This window comes from Alexandromys fortis, unplaced genomic scaffold (genome assembly GCF_014885135.2).
Source record: "Alexandromys fortis isolate MF-2015 unplaced genomic scaffold, M_Fortis_MF-2015_v1.1 scaffold_33, whole genome shotgun sequence".
Classification (NCBI taxonomy): domain Eukaryota; kingdom Metazoa; phylum Chordata; class Mammalia; order Rodentia; family Cricetidae; genus Alexandromys; species Alexandromys fortis.
In genome coordinates, this window is record NW_026067917.1 from 9,185,343 (window position 1) to 9,203,988 (window position 18,646).

General features: G+C 37.6%; 1 protein-coding gene across 1 annotated transcript in view; it reads right to left on the reverse strand.

Moving 5' to 3' along the window:
* Nucleotides 1-18,646, reverse strand: part of Arhgap15 (Rho GTPase activating protein 15) — a 591,259-nt gene that overhangs the window by 181,697 nt on the left and 390,916 nt on the right. Inside the window, exon 11 of the mRNA XM_050140010.1 lies at nt 5,719-5,796. Coding sequence (XP_049995967.1) covers nt 5,719-5,796 — 78 coding nt within the window. The remainder of the gene's footprint in view (nt 1-5,718; nt 5,797-18,646) is intronic.

Genomic DNA, 18,646 nt, shown 5'->3' on the forward strand with positions numbered 1-18,646 from the left:
CTAAAGTCCTGAACAAAGTTAGAGTTTGCCCATCTTATGATCAAGTGATCTTTCTAGCTTTAAGGGAAAAAAATAAATCATTGCTAAAATAAAATCTCATCACATGGAACCCACAAAGGTGCACCTTAAAAAAAATGGCACACACGCCACTGCCACCCCCACTACTACCACCACCAGCAGCAACAACAACAAAACAAAGAAACTCATGCTACCCAAAAGGATGAAGCAAATAACACAGTTTGTTTTGTTAATGCTGCGGTTGCAAGTGAAAATGAAGTAGGCTTAAGGAAATAGTCATTTTAAAAATAACAAGAGAGCAACATAAACTCACTTAATAGAAAAATGAATGGATTTGACACAGACTATTTTATAAGAACACGACTAGAAGTCCTAAAAATCCTTTGCAAAATCCCTTTTACTTTCATCCAGTTGCTTATTTCCAGATGAAACCACCAATTGTCCACATTCTTTCCCACTTTCCCTTTCCTTTATTCGATTTTGGTACTGCAAATGGTAGGGGATGCAGAGGAACAGCTACTAAAGCCTGGGCTTTGCTTTAAGGAGCATGCCTGCAGAAAAGTAGTTTAGATAGGTTTGCTTTTCTGATGGTATATTTTCAGTGTGGTTGACCTATTATTAGCAAGTTTAAAATAAGCAAAGGCATTCCTTTCAGCAAACATCTAGTATGTCTTATTGTGCCAATACAATCTTTGTGAATAAATATAGGGATAGTACAAGATTATAAATGAAAAAACTCTCTCCCCCTAAAAACAACAAATAAGCATGCGTGTGCATGTCCATAGAAGATTCTTAGCCATGTAGATTTCTGTAAGGCACATATTTTGATCACCCATAGTGAAAATGTGAGCATGTTGTCCTTTATCTGCATTTCTATCTCTGGAAATCAGTTCTAAAATCCTCCTATTCCAGGCAAACACTTGCAGGGGGAATCTGTTACCATGTATCAAGAAGCACTGGTCCTGGAAAAATCCTGTCTTATTTCTCCACATAGCTTTATAGCTATCCTATTGGCTCAGGCTTTGGGACAGCTTCAAATGTAGTATTTTGCAGAGAAGATGCCAACTTCTCCTGTCTCTTATAGAAAGAGTGAACCCAGAAGACATGTATGTAAGATTGGATTTGGGGCAATATGTGCGGACGGCAGCTGAGACTGAGGGCTGATGCGAGGAAGTCTGGTGGGATTTTCAAGACCCACCGTCAGAAGTCCTTAAGACAGCCACGGAGCATCCTCTATGTTGAAGCCTGTCTTTTGCATACATGCACCCATGCTGCAAAGCCACCAGGAGGTCACGGATCATGCAGAAGAATCAACACAATGACACAGGCTGATGACAGGTTGACATCTAGGGTCATGCACCAGTTTTCTTTGGGGATGCCCATATAGACCAAAAGAGTTGCATCAGCAAAATGTCACTGAAAGCTGTCACCAAATTCAACAAACAAGGCAGAGCACCTCTCACTAATACACCAATAGCCTAGGAAGTCAAGAATCCGTAATGCCTTTCTGCAAGGCTGCAAAGTGCTTCTTGATCCAAACATAGAATCATAAACCCTACAGAGATTCGAGGTGCCAGGATTCCTCATTCCTGTGATGTTTTCCCAAACATCCCCATTCTTGAATAGTTTTAGCCAAACTGAATAGTAGCACCAATAACCAATGCTGAGAAGGAGAGTGAAAACAGGGACGTGCAAATGAACGCCCAGACTGAAGAGACACTTCTCTATTTTTGCAAGAAGGATGTAATAATGAATCAGTGCATGGGGGAGGGGAGGGTGTAGCTTCTTGGCAGGAGTTAGCAGCACAAACTTGAGTCCGAGACATCTGCGACCTAGTTCTAGCCCCATATCCTGGGACATTTGACAACTGAGCCTCAGTTTCCTCACTGAAAACAACAAGCTTATTCATTGTACCTATCTGCACTACAAGGTTGAAGAAAAGATTAAATTAAATATATATGTAGGGAATTCAGTGCACAGCCTGATACGGTAAATTGTGAAAATGGTAGCTACCTATACAATAAAATTATTATCAGCATTACTAATTTTAATTAGGAAATGTTTTTCAAAAGTGATCTCTTTGAATTTAACGTGTGTGTCATCTGATCTGGAAGTATAATAAGGGTATCTAATTCTTTCTGGTTTAGTGAGTCAAACAGAAAACCAAAACAAATTGAATCATTCAACTGGTGTATTTAGAATTGCTGATGATTATAGCATTCAAGAAAGTCAGCGAAACACAGAAATTGCAATTCAACTGTTCTTGAAAATCTCCAAAATCAGTTTTCATTTGTGTAGTCTAACGGTAGATAAGGCTTATTCATTTTTTAAAAAAAAATATATTTGGAACCTTTTTAAAAAGAGGCATCATGTAAGTTGAACACAGAGGGGATAAAAGATGCTAATGGAAGGAGAGGACACCAAATTCTTCAATGTCCTGTATGAAATTTTAAAATGAATGTATGATGCTTGCATAGCTCTGCATACTTTAATGGAAAATTTATGTCATCAGCATTTTATTTCATCATTCATTCACACACACACAAGCATGTGTTACCTGCCTTGTTCCAAACACTAATTCAAATAATACTCCAATCATCAAATTTTGAGAAGGGATGATATATATATGTGTGTGTGTGTATAGTATATATATACATTCATACATACACATGTGTATATATATAAATATATACACATATATAGATATATGAAATTTTAGGGTATTAAATTTTATTTTATATTTATGAGCGTTTTAGCTACATTTATGTGTATGTAAACTTCTGGTACCACACAAATCAGAAGAGGGTGCTGGATAACCCGAATAGTCTGAGCCTCTACAGGGGTGCTAGGAATTGACTCTAGGTCTTCTGGAAAAAAAAAAAAAAAACAAGTGCTCTAAACTGGTGACCATCTCTCTGTCTCCTCAATATGTAAGTTATAAGACTCCAGGACACCGAGTCAGCAGTATCAAAGGTCCCAGTGCCGCCTCATTTGTGTTGACTGTGTTCAATTCTCAGAGTGCTGTAAAACAGGACGACTGTTTGCTGACAGTTTCTACCACCAGATCCCAACTCAGGCCTCTGTCCAGCTTTATGTTGTCAACATTCACAGAAACATGAGCAGTTACAACGTCTCCGAGGATGCTCAAGTCTGGATTGTAAAAGATGAGATGGATAGATTTCGTATTTTCATTGCAGATTGTTTTTTTTTTTTCTTTAACAAACTGCTGAGCATAATTTTTTAAAGGCAGGAAATACAGCTAGTGTTTGTTTCTAGCATGGCTTCTGTTTTGAGATTTCTTCTTTGTAGGAGAAATGTGTTGCCCAGCTGTCTAGAATCCCAGTCAGGATATGGTTTCAGCGTGAGCTATCTTACAAGAATGATTTTAGCTGCTTACAAACAGAATAAAAATGAGACTGAGCTATTTCATGCAAATTTTTACCCACAGAAGGACACTGTTGCTTAGACCAATGGGACTTACATGAAGTAATGTAAAGTTGAATTCTGTGTTTTGCCTAGCCAAATTAGTCAATAAGCAGAGCCCCTAAAGATTCATAGAAAGAAGAATTATGGGACAACTAGTCAAAGAACTAGTCAACACACATAAGAGGTTTTCCATCTGAACTTATAAACAGTTTAATTTTTACCAGTTTTAATGCCTCTACCTGCAGCATTCACAGGAACCAACATATAGAGGAAGTACACATAACATCCCCCCAGACACACAGAAGCATATGCACACATACACACACATACACAAAGAAGCACACACTCACAGAGGCATACACACACGTAGTTGCACAATACATAGGTAGCACACACATACATACTTACTCCACAGTTATTAATACAGGGATGCCTCGAGACTAGCACTGGTTCATGAACAAGAACATCAGCAAAACAGGCAGAAGAAGTGGCCCAGGCCTGAGTCCAGTTCCTAGTATCCACGTTGGGTGTGGCGCACAAATGCCCGTAAACCCCAGGTCCAAGAAGATCCAGTGCCTCTGGCTTCTGTGGGCATGAGCTGTCACGTTCACATGCCCACACAAACCACATAATTAAAACAACACAATTTATCTCTTTTAGAAATGCAAGAAAGATTCAAATCCAAGCTCATATCGAGATTTGTGGAAGAGGCAGGTGTGCCAACCCCTTTATTCTATTTTTTTGAGGTCAAGACCTTCATGTTTTAATGCTTCTTGGTATAAAGCCCATGTGTACATTCAATTACATTCTCTCTAAAAATAAGATCAATGGGTCTTAGCAGAGATGAAATTTTAGAGGGTAGATATGAGTATACTATTATAAATTCAGTTACCAAGCGTGTGAAGAGAACACAGAAAAGATAGACACCCTAGTTGTCTGGTTATGAAATGTACAAACTACTTAAATATCACCCTAAGGTCATTTAGGCATCCTATTCTTCATTTCCTAATGTTCTTAGTTTTATTTTTTTCATTAATAGACTTTCTAAGAGTAGCTTCAGGCTCTTAGAAAGGTTGACCAGCACATACAGTTAACAAGGGCTCCCTCACACCTCCCAGAGAGTCCCCTAGTGTTAGCACTTTGTACTAACAAAGTAACTTTGTCACAACTAATGAGCTTGACATGTTATTGTTGACAGCTCTCCCTGGTTTATGCTAGCCTTTATTCTCGGTGTTGTATATTTTATGGGTTCAGCTAATCTATAACAATATAAACGCACAATGCTGATATTACACAAAATTCTTTAACTGCTCTCGCATTCTGTGCTCACTCTACTTCTCTCTCAAATTACTTGTTACCACTAATCTTTCCCTATCTGTACAGTTTTCCTGAAATGCTGTATAGTTTTCCGTGGGTAGCTTTTGACCTTATCCATTCAGCAATACACATCTAAGGTTCTCCCAGGTCTACTCATGGCTCAATAGGTGGTTTCTATCCATCACAGAAATATTCCATTATATGAATTTACCACATACTTTAGTCCAATCACATTCGGAGACATACCTTATTACCTTCAAGTTTTTATTCATCCCTTTCAGGGGCTGGACCAGGGTCTCATACATCAAGTGTGTGAGGCAGACATCTAACTTCTGAGTCATATCCTGACCCTATCTCCAAGCTTTTCCGATTAGGAATAAAGCTATAAATATTTGTGTGTGGAATTTTGTATGGAAACAACAGCCAGTACAGAGAGTCCGTTTCTGCTGGTAAGGACCCAACAAGATGCGCCATTATGTTTTCCCTCAATGGGTGTTAACCTTATCTTGTTTCCTGATTTGCATTTCATTAACAATATACACATCTTTCATGTTTTCTTTTTTGAGAATTTGTGCTTTGGGTTCTTGTGCTTTCCATCATATGCCCATTGTTCCTTTCATCAACACGTATCAGGAACCTCTTATAACCCAGTAACAGTTTTTCAAACTGAGCTATTTTTCTTTAGTTTATTATTTATTCTATTTCCTATTTTTTCATTTCTTTATTCTACACATTGTTGATTTTACATGAGCTATTAGTTTGGCTTTCTAGTCTATGTCTCTTCAGGTACCTGGTTATGATTTTATTTTTCTGGTAATTGTTCAATAATTCCTTAATTTTTGCATTTTGTCATTCCCCCTCAAAACATTTATTACTGTCTGTTCATTGTGTACAGTTGCCTGAGCACAACTAGAGATGTGACTTCTGAAAAGTGTTTGAAGTAAAGAAATCACTTACCTTGGTTGACAATAAATTTTAACTTCTGTATTGTTGCCAGATTGCCGCTAACTCGATATATTCCATCAACATCTAGGCCTGAAAACAAAATAGCATATTTCAAACCAGCACATAGAAGAACTGAGAATATAAACAAACAATGATGAAGTGTATTGTACATGATTGTTAATACTCCTTCTCCACAGAGAAGACACATTCCTTCATGACTTCAACTAAAGCAACGCTCAAAATTTTAATCCCCCAAGTTTTGTCATAAAGTTCTGAGACAATCAGAGTCAAATACAACTGTCATTAAAGCAAACACAAAAACCCATGCAACTGCATGACATATTTAAGATGATTCTTAAGACAAGCAGAAAAAAGTTAGGAAAAAAAAGAACGTGCATGTGTGTGTGTGTGTCTCTGTGTGTGTGTGTGAATGTCACTTGCTTTATTGGAAAGATAAAATAATTAGACATGTATGAGTTGTTTTCCTCTCTCTTCTTTGTTTTCATTTTGTTGCCCTCTTTCTATCCCCCATCCTTCTCTTTCTCTCTCTCTTCATTCCCAACCATGCTCCATTTTGCATCTCTTGCAATCACTGTCACTTGGCATGCATTAGTCTAATGTTTGAGCTACAGAGTATACAGTCATTCAATGTATGACTAGTTTCTAGCATGTTCATATAATAAGATATTATATTATAAAAAGAAAATATGGAAAATTCTGGCCTATTGCTCTATGAGTTTCAGATCATTTTGGAACTGGTCATCAAAATATTGTAGGGAACTTGGATAATCACTTGTTTGATTTTGGACATATTTGCTTATCATATCTAGCCATTTTAACAGCGAGGTCTCTAGGATTATTAATAAATGAGAAAATATACAGAAATACTTATTCGTGTACTATTATTCTCTCCAGTAAATGTTGATGTTTTAATTTTTGTGTTAGGAGTATCATGTATCTAGGCTATCAGACAGATAAGTCTGGGTGAGATTACTGGCCAAGGGCATGGGCCATTATCCCAGCATCCTCTCCAAGGAGGTGGTGTCAAATCACTGTTAATCATGATGATCCATGATAATAAATGTTAAATAAGTTGAAAGAAATTCATTCTATTTTGTAACAAAGACATTACAAAGATCTTTGATGACACGAAATGTCATTCCACGGGTTTGCCATTTCTATACTTCTACACATTTTAAATTAGGACTTTTTGTGTTGTGCAAAACATTTCTTCATTAGCTTCCAGCAGAATAATGCAATTTATGTCACAGGCATCGGTGATATAAGGCAGAGCAACTATTGCCAGTGCCCTGAACTCTTCTAAGTAATGAACTAAAGTAACTTGTGAGAATAGCAGCGGAGTAGAGTTGCTATTAGCAAATGTCTTAATTGTTATGGGTTGGGAGTTGCAGAGTAAGCTAATGAACAATACATTACTGAGACGCTTCCCCTTTCTGAGAAGTACAAACTTCTCAGAACACAGAAGAATTGGATGAAGTGAGATACCTATCTGTAAATAGAAAAACCATCCAAGACGTTGTCCATTTTATAAACATCAAATAATTTTTTCTTCCCAATGTGCAAACTACCTCTGTTGAATTAAAGGGACCTACTGTGTTTGCCCAAAGTACAATGAAAAATTGACATATTGAATGTGAAAATCATAATTAACACTTTTCTAATATATGATTCCTGCTTTCACTGTAGGATCCAGCTGTCCTTATACTTATGTGTTTAAGTCTGAATGTTAAAAGATTAATTTAGGATGATTTACTGACCAAATTTTAGCTAATATAACTAAATTTTCTTATTGCTTCATCAGAAAGTAGTTGGCATTTTATCTTAATTTGACAACTCTAAAACAATATGATTTATTTTAAAGGTTAGAATTTGTACATGGAGCCGGGCGTTGGTGGCACACGCCTTTAATCCCAGCACTCGGGAGGCAGAGACAGGCGGATCTCTGTGAGTTCGAGGCCAGCCTGGTCTACAAGAGCTAGTTCCAGGACAGGAACCAAAAGCTAAGGAGAAACCCTGTCTCGAAAAAAAAAAAAGAAACTGTACAGGGTTGTGTACTCTTTTAAAAATGTTTCTTTTGTGAACATATAAACAACTGCAGATGATGATTTTGAATTTTCTGAAGTCATTATTGGTGGTGCGCTAGTGTCTATAGAATGAGGTTCAGGACAGCAAGTTGGGGCAGCTTTGAAAGGGTTGGGATTCAGATATAGCCCAATGTCATTCAGACGAAGAGTGATACACAGTTTCATCTTGTCTCCCAAAATAAAATTTAAACAAATGAAAAGTACCCTAATTATTCTATAGGTTACCAGTTATTTGAAAGGAATTCAGAGAAAAAATATTTTTAGGAAAAAAATGTGAGTCTATGTTCTGTAAAGGAGGGTTTCAATTTATCTTTAAAAGAGTCAAAGATCTCAGTTAAAAGAATTATTAAAGATGAAAAGTCGATCTGTATCTGGTAAAGATGAATACACTGACTTTGTATTTATTTATTTGTTTGGCTGATTTATGAGATGTCAAAGATATGTGAAAGCTAATCCCAAACAATAGGATATGAATCATAACTTTCCTTAAGCCTCATTTTGATATGAATCTTTTTAAAATATACTATAAAATCAAGTACATTTTTACTTTTTGTCTAACATTCATAATAGTATTTTAGGAGTATTTAGAGACAGCGTCTATGTTGTCTTGTGCTGTAGACTGATATTCAACTGCGACAGTTCCTCGGAATCCCAAGCTTTGTTTTTCTCTTGTGTAAGTTGAAGTTGCAACCAAAGAAACAATGGCCTTGGTCTTTTGAAAATTTCTGTAGAATTTTTTTTTAAATGTCCAATAATCAAAAACATTTGAAAGAGTAGCATGGATTGGATATATTACAACTGAACAATATGAAAGTATGGCAGCGTTTAAAGAAAACAGCCTTAGTCTACCTTAATAACCTATTTTCTTTTGGGACGAAGGCAGGGTGTGCTGCTGATGGAGATGGAGAGGGTAATTCAGACCTGAGCCACTGCTGTGGTTGCGTGACTGAGTCATAGCTGAGAAACTGTCTTGTGGCTTCAGTTAGCAACCAGAAAGTAAGAGGGAGCCGAGCAAAGCGTTTAGTTGCAGCATGAATCTACTGACACAGCTTCTCTGTCCTTTAGATGCAGAGATAGCAACATCATCCATCTTGCAAATTGTAATAATCTCGACCTTAGTGGCTCCCGCTCTGAGCAGGTTCTGCCCCGCCGCTGCGATCATACGTTTTAAATTGTGTAAGTGGGGTGAAAATGGCAAAGTGTATACTAAAAAAGAGGGCAATGCATTTTTCGAAAAATAATCTGGAACCTATCAGTGAGGTTTTAGTAATTATAAATTATGCAGGTACCATCTTGAAGCTGGTTAGGGCTCCCCTGAATGGCCGCAGAACGGCAAGCTTAAAATCCTGGGAGCATTATCTCAATTGCAGTTATTCACGTGTCGTTCCCTATTTTACTTCAAGAACTTTGAAAGTTGTGCCAAACCAAACCAATGTAAATTGGTGGCTTTGGACATCCTTTTCATGACCACATTATCCTTGCTGGATCGGGAACCGCTCATTTTGGAAATAAAGTCAGACTTGGTATGAGTTTTAAATGAGTGGTGTCTTCAAGGTACCCACATTGTGCTTTGGTGGAGCTTGGACAAATTACTTTGAGAGTTACCTCTTTGCAGTAAATAACACGAGTGAAGGCTGACAGAGGTTTTTGCTTGCCCTGCTAGGAATACACTGGGAACATGAGGAGACCAAGTCATTGCACTTTTGTTTTAAAAAACCAGACTGGAATGAACAGGATTACAAAGATTTCTCAGAAGAGAACCACATTCTCTGAAGTATCATTTGCTTACTCACCAGCTGACTTTTTATGTTTCAAAACATCGTTTACCACTGGCAGAAATCCCTGGGTGTTGCCGTAGGGGATTTTAGAAACTTGTTCCTTTTTTTTTTTTTTTTTTTTTTCTGAAGAAGAAGCTTAAGGTAGGATAGATGTAGTTCAGACACAGTGCTGGCAAGATGCTGAGAAGGAGGGACTGAATTTGTTTAGCTTTGTAATCCTCAATCATTTATTGATTATTTGCCAATTGCTGCTTATTGTATATGTTGACTCAAAGTCGTGATATTCTATATGATGCCACTGTAGAGAATTGTGTATTCTGTAGGATATGGCTGCAAAGAACTGTGCCTGCTTATGTTGCCTCATAATAATGTTTCCTCTGCTTTGTTGTCTTCACATGTGCGATCTTATCTGCTTTCTGTCTTCTTGGAATCTATTTGTGGTGTGCTATTGGCACTTTTTCTATTGTGCGGGGAAGTCTTGTCTCCCTCCCTCCCTCCCTCCCTCCCTCCCTCCGTCCCTCCCTCCTTCCCTCTCTCCCTCCCTTCCTTCCTCTCTCCCTCCCTTCCTTCCTTTCCATTTTTTTTAAAACAAGTATATCCTTTTCATCTTCTTATTAGGATTTTTGAGAAAGAAAATCAGATTTTTTTTGATGTGACTACCATCTTGAATTAGATGTTTGTATTGTTTTTCTAGTGACTGAATCTTTAATGATGAAAAAAAATCTTCATTCAAATTCTGACATGTTGCTATGAGTGTTTTTACTGGTACATGGTATAAAAAGGATGGTTGATTACATTATGATTATTTGAATTTCTTGTTATGTTACTACGCTTTAATATTAAGAGATTATTCTGACAAGGGGTCCTATTTCAGTATGTGTTTCATGACTTTTATTTTTTTTGTATTCATGATTTTTATTATGTTATAGAAATGTTATTGTCTTTATATTTTTAATGTTGCCTAAAAACTTAGAGTTTTCACACTCATTTTTTTCATTCACCTTTTTTTTTTTTAAATTTTCTCTCTGTTTTTGGTAATTAGTCCTATTTTCTTATATCTATGTTTGGGGTTCTTGTTTGATAGAAACAATTAATGCAAAATGATTTTCCTTTTCTCTTAAGGCAATAACAAAATTCTTATTTTCAAATAGTCCTTCACTTTTCTCATTTATTTATTTTTGCTTAAGGTAATTGTGAAGATTTCCTTGGTATATTTTATGATTATTTACTTGAGGAAGAGTTTTTCATCTTTGAGGTATTTATGGGAGATTCACATAAAAAAGCAGAACATTTGTTCTCCTAACAGTGGGACAGGCAAACATTGGTTGCTCAGTCAAGAAACACTAAATGGTGGGCCTGGAGGATTGCTTGGTGGTTGACAGCCCCGGCTACTTTTATAGACACCTGGGGCTTTATTCCCAGCACCAACATGGTGGCTTGCAACTATTTGAAACTCCTGTCCTAGGCAATATGAGGCACTCTTCCTGTCTAGGCAGGGACTACATGAAAGTGCCCTACATGCACGCACTCAGGCATACACATGTCCACAAAAATAAATAAATAAATAAACAAACAAATAAATAAAAATTAAAAGAACATTTAACTAGAATGAGATCACTAAGCAACTTCTTTTTAAACAGTACATAGCCTGTTATATTGAAAAAAGATCTACTGTATTATATCATTTACCTAGTTTCATAGAGATGGTTAATTCCAGATTTGGGGTAAGTTTCTGAAAACAGAGAGTACACACAACTAAGAAAACATCCTCTAGGCCTAAAGAAAAGGGTTGGATCAAACACAGAGGTTCTGTAATCGAAATGAGTCTCACCTTTAGGGCTTTTTATTTGCCACCTGATTGCTTAAGGTCACTGGCAAATGCCCCACCACTCCTTATACGACTGTCCCTTCAATTCAGTACTAGGAAATAAAAACATTTAATGTCCATCCAACAATACTCATTTATTAATATTAATAATACTCATTGTTCTGCCTATCACAGACTTTGAAAAAAGCACTGTCCTGTTTTGGCAGCTGGGGAGACAGGTGCTTAGCTAGTGCCAGAGTTAAGATGGGTAATAGGAAAGGACCAAATCCATGGCAGTAAGTGTTCTAAAATTTGGGTGTCTTACAGATGCTGCTCTGTGCTACTTAAACCTTAACATCCCTATATAACAGTAAGTAGAGATTACAGAAGCCTCAGTGGCACAGGACAATTGTCTATATATGTTTTAAATAAATGTTGATTGGCCAGTAGCCAGGCAGGAAGTATAGGCAGGACCACCAGATAGGAAGTAGAGGTGGGTCAATGAGAACAGGAGAATTCTGGGAAGGAGGAAGCCCATTCTTTCCCAGTCCTGCCTAAACCACAGAAGAAGGAAGATGTGATTACCAGCTGAAAAAGGTACCAAGCCATGTGGCTAACATAAATAAGAATAATGCGTTAATATAAGTTATAAGAGTTAATAAGAAACCTGAGCTAATGGGCCAATCAGTTTATAACTAATGTAGACTTCTGTGTGATTCTTTGGGACCTGGTGGGAGAACAGAAACCTCAGTTAATACCTCAAGGTGGGAGGAAACATGCATGATTAGTTGTTCTGTTTTAAATATTATCAGGTATTCTGTGTAGAGCGGGATGTTTGGGAAAAAAGTCTTGAAAAATCTTTTATTGCATCACTTTCCACACCATTTACATATATATATGTATATATATATGTGTGTGTGTGTGTGTGTGTGTGTGTGTGTGTGTGTAATATGAGCACTTTATAAGCAGAAGAGAAACCCACTGAAATCTTTAAATATTTGTGTGAAAACAGAAGCCATGTGGGAAGTCACTGCCATCTATTGCTAGGCACTATGTTTGTACTTGGTTCTTGCCAAACATCTCACCCATTTCTCATAATGAGAGATACTTGCCTACACTGCTGAACTATACCAATGGAGAGAGCAGTGCCCACAAGCTCCACTCTTGACATCCATTTTCTGTGCTTCATAACGGATTGTGATTGCTTTTGCATAAAACCTCCATACATTTACTGTAACTCATATTCCCACTTTGCCTACTGGGCCAGCTTCCCTTAAAATCATACCTTTTAGCTTCTGGATTGCTAAATGATAGCCAAATCAGGGAAAAGATGAGGGAAAATGTTCCAATATGGCTAATGTGGTATAGATTGAAGCCATTTGTGTGCCATATTTAATATCTGGGTAACGTGAATGATAGACAAAGGATGATATCCCCTGTATAGCTACTCATTTTTTTATATACTTGTATATATCTGTCTAACTCAGCAAAGAATTTGAGGTCTGTAGGATAGTATTCATGACTATAATTTATAGAATTATACCGATCATGAAGCCATTCCATAAATCTCTTAAGGTTAAAAAAATTTCTTTAAAGGACCTGAGTTTGAACATGAAATATCACCAAGAATGTTTCTATCAGAATAAAGTTGACAGACTGAGATGATTTCTGGAAAACAGAGAGCGTTGCCTAAAGATAGTCTTTGGTTAATTTTAGTATATTTCTTGCTTTCAGAACAATCTCAGTCTTGAAGACAAGGACTAAAAAGTGACTCTGGTGATCATTTAACAGAAGTTGTCCTCTTCCAGGAAACTTCTACAGAGGTAGAAGACACTGACATTGGAGATTGCATTCTGGGCAGCTCTTGTCATTCTCTGCATGACAGGGCTCCACTGTTTAAGTTTTGCTGCGATCATCCTGGTGGAAGTATATCACTCTTTCAGTAATGGGACTTGCTTTGTCAAAGTAAATTGGAGTAACAGAAAAAAAGGGTCTGTTTGGGTCTGCCACTATCACCTGGTAGTTTACTGGCACACGTACTAAGAAAAACTGAGGTTTAGTGACAGTAGGGTGCCCCAGGAGAGTCAAGGGAGAAATAGAGTTTTGCATGGATGCCATTACTAAGGAAACCTGAAGTCTGGTGTTTGATTGAAAGTGAGACCCCAGCCCTCTGACACCCCTTATCCAAGAAGTCTGGGATGATTGGAAGCATCACCCCAGCTCCTGTCCTGGGAGTTGTCTTGGTCCAGACTCCAGCCTACCAAGTGCTGACACCTCCCCAGGGAGGATAAGGACCACTCCCCCAGGCTATTTAGGCTCAGAAAAAGAAACACCTGGTCTACAGGGTTTGTGTGGGCTCCTCTCCCCGCCGTGCTGTCCTGGTCCACCAGGTAGAGCAGCATTTATTAAAAGTGGGCATGTTTGATTCGGTCTAATTGGAGTTATTTTGTGTCAGCAGAGAGGCTCTTCTTCAGATTATTCCTAACATCTGGGAAGAGGAATCTGTAACTTTTGTACATACTCTTGCTCCTTTAAAATATTGTAGAAGCAGACTATTTCATACATTAAAGACACAATAAAAGGCTGACCCAACACCACACAAGCATGAAGAAAGCACTAGAAATGGCTCCTTTAATGATGAAGTCATAACAGTTATATAAAACTCTAGCATCTGATCCCATCGTACTCGAAATAGATATTGATGTAAAATTCATATATTTGCTGTCATCCTTTCAAACCCTCCACTCCTATTTTCCTTTAAACATCTAAACAAAGTGACCTCATTGTTTTCCATTGGGCTTCTTCTTCTTCTTCTTTTTTTTTTTAAACATTGGCAGGGATGATTGAGATTCAGGAATGTGGGAAAATGGATTCCCAAACCACGTCCCTCCCCTTTCATTCTGAACTGTAATTTTTGGCTTGGCTTGATTCGCAGTCATCGCATTTCAGCCTGAATCTCTCTGTAAAGTGATCTTTCTTAAACATTTCTCTCACTCATCAAGGGATCAGAAGCCGAAGCCATGGCTAGCCTTTCAGCAAAACACTTAGAAGGTGCTCTGACAGAGGAGTCGCGAGAGCTACATTTCACCCAAAACTGTTTGAAAAGAGCACATGTTCAGAGCCCCGCTGTCCTCCTCGAGTCTTGTCATCTGTGTGCCGTGAGCTCCAGCAGCTATTTTAATCTGTTTTTGTTTGCAATCCATTTGGTGTCCACCCAAGGAAATGCAGGTGATTCTAATTAACTTACAGCTAAAGATGTCGGAAAAGAAAAAAACCAAAAAAAAAAAAAAAACCCAAAAAAACCAACAACTTACTCCCGTTGTACAGAATTATACATTTAAAAACATGTCTTCTATTATTTATAACACGTTATTAATGAAGATGACTGTATGCATATATTTACCCCCTAATTCACTGTTGTTCACTTTTTTGTTGTTTAAAAAGAAAACAAACAAACAAAAAACCCAATGAGGTTTATGAAACAAGAAAAAGCCACACACATACACAAACACACAGACACAATACAGACCCTAGGAATGTTTGCCAACTTTATTTAACAAGAGTAGCAACTTAAAAATAACATTATTTTTACTTTGTGCAACATAGTTTAATATCTGAAATAACCCTGTTCCAATAAAAACCTATTGAAATACTCTCAGGCCTAACTCTGCCCTGAAGGTAAAAGTGATTAATTGAAAGATTTTGGCAGATCTCCGCTCACCACCAGGGCAGTTTAATTTAGAACACATTCAACCATTTCTCAGTGTCTCTGTGCTGGTGGGGCATGACTTTTGATCTTCTTTGGGGAGGCGCCTGTAATTCAGAGCCTTTGGCTAGCCACTTCCTGGAGGGTTTTCGTGGCTGCCCCTGCTGCGCATTCAGGTGAGAGACAGCCCTGCCTTTCTGGAATCTCGGCCTTAGACAACTAAAGGTAATTCTAGGCACAAAGGGACACCACTATAAACCCCGCGGGGCGTCGACCATCGGCATAAGCGCGCCAAAATCACAGAAGAGGTGATTCTTTTCAGCCTGGTGGTGCTCTCAGGCTTCTGAGCGGTTCTAGCATCATTCGACACTCCCCCAGTTAAAGACGGGGCTCCTGGCCCCAGCAGTGGCTACACCACTGACCAGCAAGAGATTTGCAGACAGATGCAGGATTAGTTTTTAGAGACTACAGGAAGTGCACACCTTCATTTTTTTTTTTTTTTAAAGTACTTCTGCTAAACGAAAAAATGAGATTGAGGCACCTTTCTTAGCATCTGGTAGATTGTGGTTACATGGAAGCACTGAGAAGCTGAACTATATGGAAACGGACATCCTTGAGTTGGTGAACTCGAGTTGTCTAGGAAATTTGACAAATGGTTGATTCAATACTCACTGTATAGGAATAGAATGCTAGGTGCTAGGTGTTGAGGATTTGGTACAGAACGCATATGTAATGGGGTGTGTGAGTGTGTGTGCGTGTGTGTGTGTATTCCAAACTATAGATTTACCCTAAGCCTCACACCGTTGAATGTCATACAAACATTCATTTACTCATTCATTTTATTTATTTATTTTCAGAACTGGGGTTTGAAACTAGGACATTGTGAGTGCTAGGCAGGCATAGCCCCAGATGACATCAGTTTCTTACTTTTCCCCCTTTACTTTGTGAGCCAGGGTCGCACTAAGTTGTCTAGACTGGTCTTGAACTCACTACGGCTGAGGCAAGCCTTACAGTTACTACTCCCTTGCCTTAGATACTGGAATACCTGGGATTGTAGGCAGGTACCACATAAACATATTCTTTTGAAATCTATCTATACGTGCATGAGAGATGGATAATCATTTAATTAATCAATTTAATCAATCAGTTGTTTTACCCTTGTAAAGAACAGGGGTTTACTTCCCAAAACTCATATCAGGTAGCTTATAACCACTGTAAATCCAGCCTGAGGATAGCTGATTCCTTCCTCTGGCCTCTGTGCTTGCCTGCTCAAACACACCATACACTCATATAGACACACATGTATACATAAAGGAAAATAACAATAAATATTAAAAATAAATCATGCACATACAAATATTTTACCTAAATATCTATCTATCTATCTATCTATCTATCTATCTATCTATCTATCTATCATCTATCTATCTATCTATCTATCTATCTATCATCTATCTATGTTTTCTACTCTTTGAACAAATAACATTTTCTAACTTTAAGACAATATTATAGATTGTATTTCTTTACATTTACAGATATTCTGAGGTTTATATATATATATATATATGTAAATTCTATTTTCTGTGTAATTTTGCATGCATATATGTATCACATATGTATTAGTGACCTTAGAGGCCAGAAAATGGCATCAGATCACCTAAATCTAGAGATATAAACTATTGTGAGCTGCCCAATGGGTGCTGGGAATTGAACCCAGAGTCTCTGGAAGAGAAGCCACTGCTCTTAATCATTGAGAGACTGATCCAGTCCCATATATTATGAGTTTTTATTTCTACCCATCTACACGAAAATATTTGGATAGTATCATCAATATGCTCATTGTCTTTGAGTTCTACTATATGCCTGTAATTTAGATGAAATATGTTGTAAAACCCATGAGATGACATTAAAATTCTTTATGGGGTTCACATAGGAAATCTAGAATTTTAACTGATTGGTGAGCTATTCTAGCATTACTTTTAAAGGTTTAAAGATACAAATATCATCTGTCAAGATCAGAGAAGAACAGACAGATTGTCCCTTACTTGGAAACCCTAACTCTGCATGGACGATCATGATTTTAGGAGTCAAATAGAAAGCACCAAGTTTTGCTATATTAATTTCTAAAATCACAAAGGCTTCTTTAAGAGGTCTAGAAGAGAGGATTTTAGCTTTATTCCTGACTGTGGGTTGATAACCATCTATCAAAGAATCGTACACCCTCTGGCTACTCAGAACAAATACACGTGCTTAGGAAAAGGGCAATCCAATAGCACTTGTTGCCTTGGATAAAATCATCTAAGGCTGGTATAAGTTTCACATATATTTCGTGTTTTCTTTACATGAAATAAAAAGAGTATCATCATTTCCCCATTTCCTGAAGAACTAACAAAATTTAAGGCTTAGGAATATTTGAAAATCCGTAATCAGTCTCTCTAGCTGATTCTTGAAAAGATTTTAGAGGGTAGACAAAGAAGACTACCAGTTTAAAACTTAGAATTTATGTGCTCAGCTCCCACAATAAGTCTTAAGATTAATTACAGAGGCCTTGTTTATATTTTCAGAGTTTTGAGGAAACATTTCTTTCAGGCAAAATTGCCTATATGTAAAATACTGCAATAAGAAATAATGCTACTCTCTTGTCTTGAAATCATTCCTTTGTAAGAGAACTTGACTAATGGGAAGGAACGATAGGGCTGAGCCTTGTAAATCTGTGTGTGATATAAACAGGTGGAAGGAGACAATAAGAGATCAAAGATAAAACACTGAGAGAATAATAGAGTAAGAAAATCGATGGGCCGTATTGGTTTTAAAATAACAAAATAGAATGGTTTATACCTTACAAATATTTCTTTACTTAGATTCTTTACTATTTCCTTATAAACTAAGGCAGAGAGAAAAAATGATCTGAGTATTTGGGAAGAAAAGGGTATTATTCAGGACCACTAAATACAATTAATTTTGAATGCTTTGCTCGTATTGTCATAATATTCTTTTCATCGAGGATGAATTATAAAAGGATCATCTACTGTTCTGCACGTACAGCTTATGCAATGCTGCTTGTCTCAGGGTGAGTGTGATGTTTTCCACTGCATCCTAAATCCTCATTGCGCAAGGCAGGCTTTTCTCTACACATTCAAATGCCACTAAGAGATGCTTCATTCTCTCCTGAAATCAAGAGAGTCTGACACCAAGGCCTTCCCTCTATTTTGGTCAGCACATAATACAGTCTTGACAACTTCTACCACTTGCACCTGATACCCCTCTTCTTCCTAGGGACTTGAAGTCTTTCACCATAACTCAACCTAAGTACAGACATATTGCCCCGAACATGGGCTGACTCATGAAGTAAAAGAGACTTCCAACCTACTGTTCACTTTCACAATAGAACTTAAGAAAGGCCTTTGGACCCAGAACCAAATAAATTTCTGTTCCCTCACTGGCCGGAGTATCAAAAGCAATGTGTTCTACAAGCAGAACTCCTTGGAAGGAGGAGAGTTCTAAGCTTAGGAACACTGTATGCTTTAGAAGTGTCTATGTGACT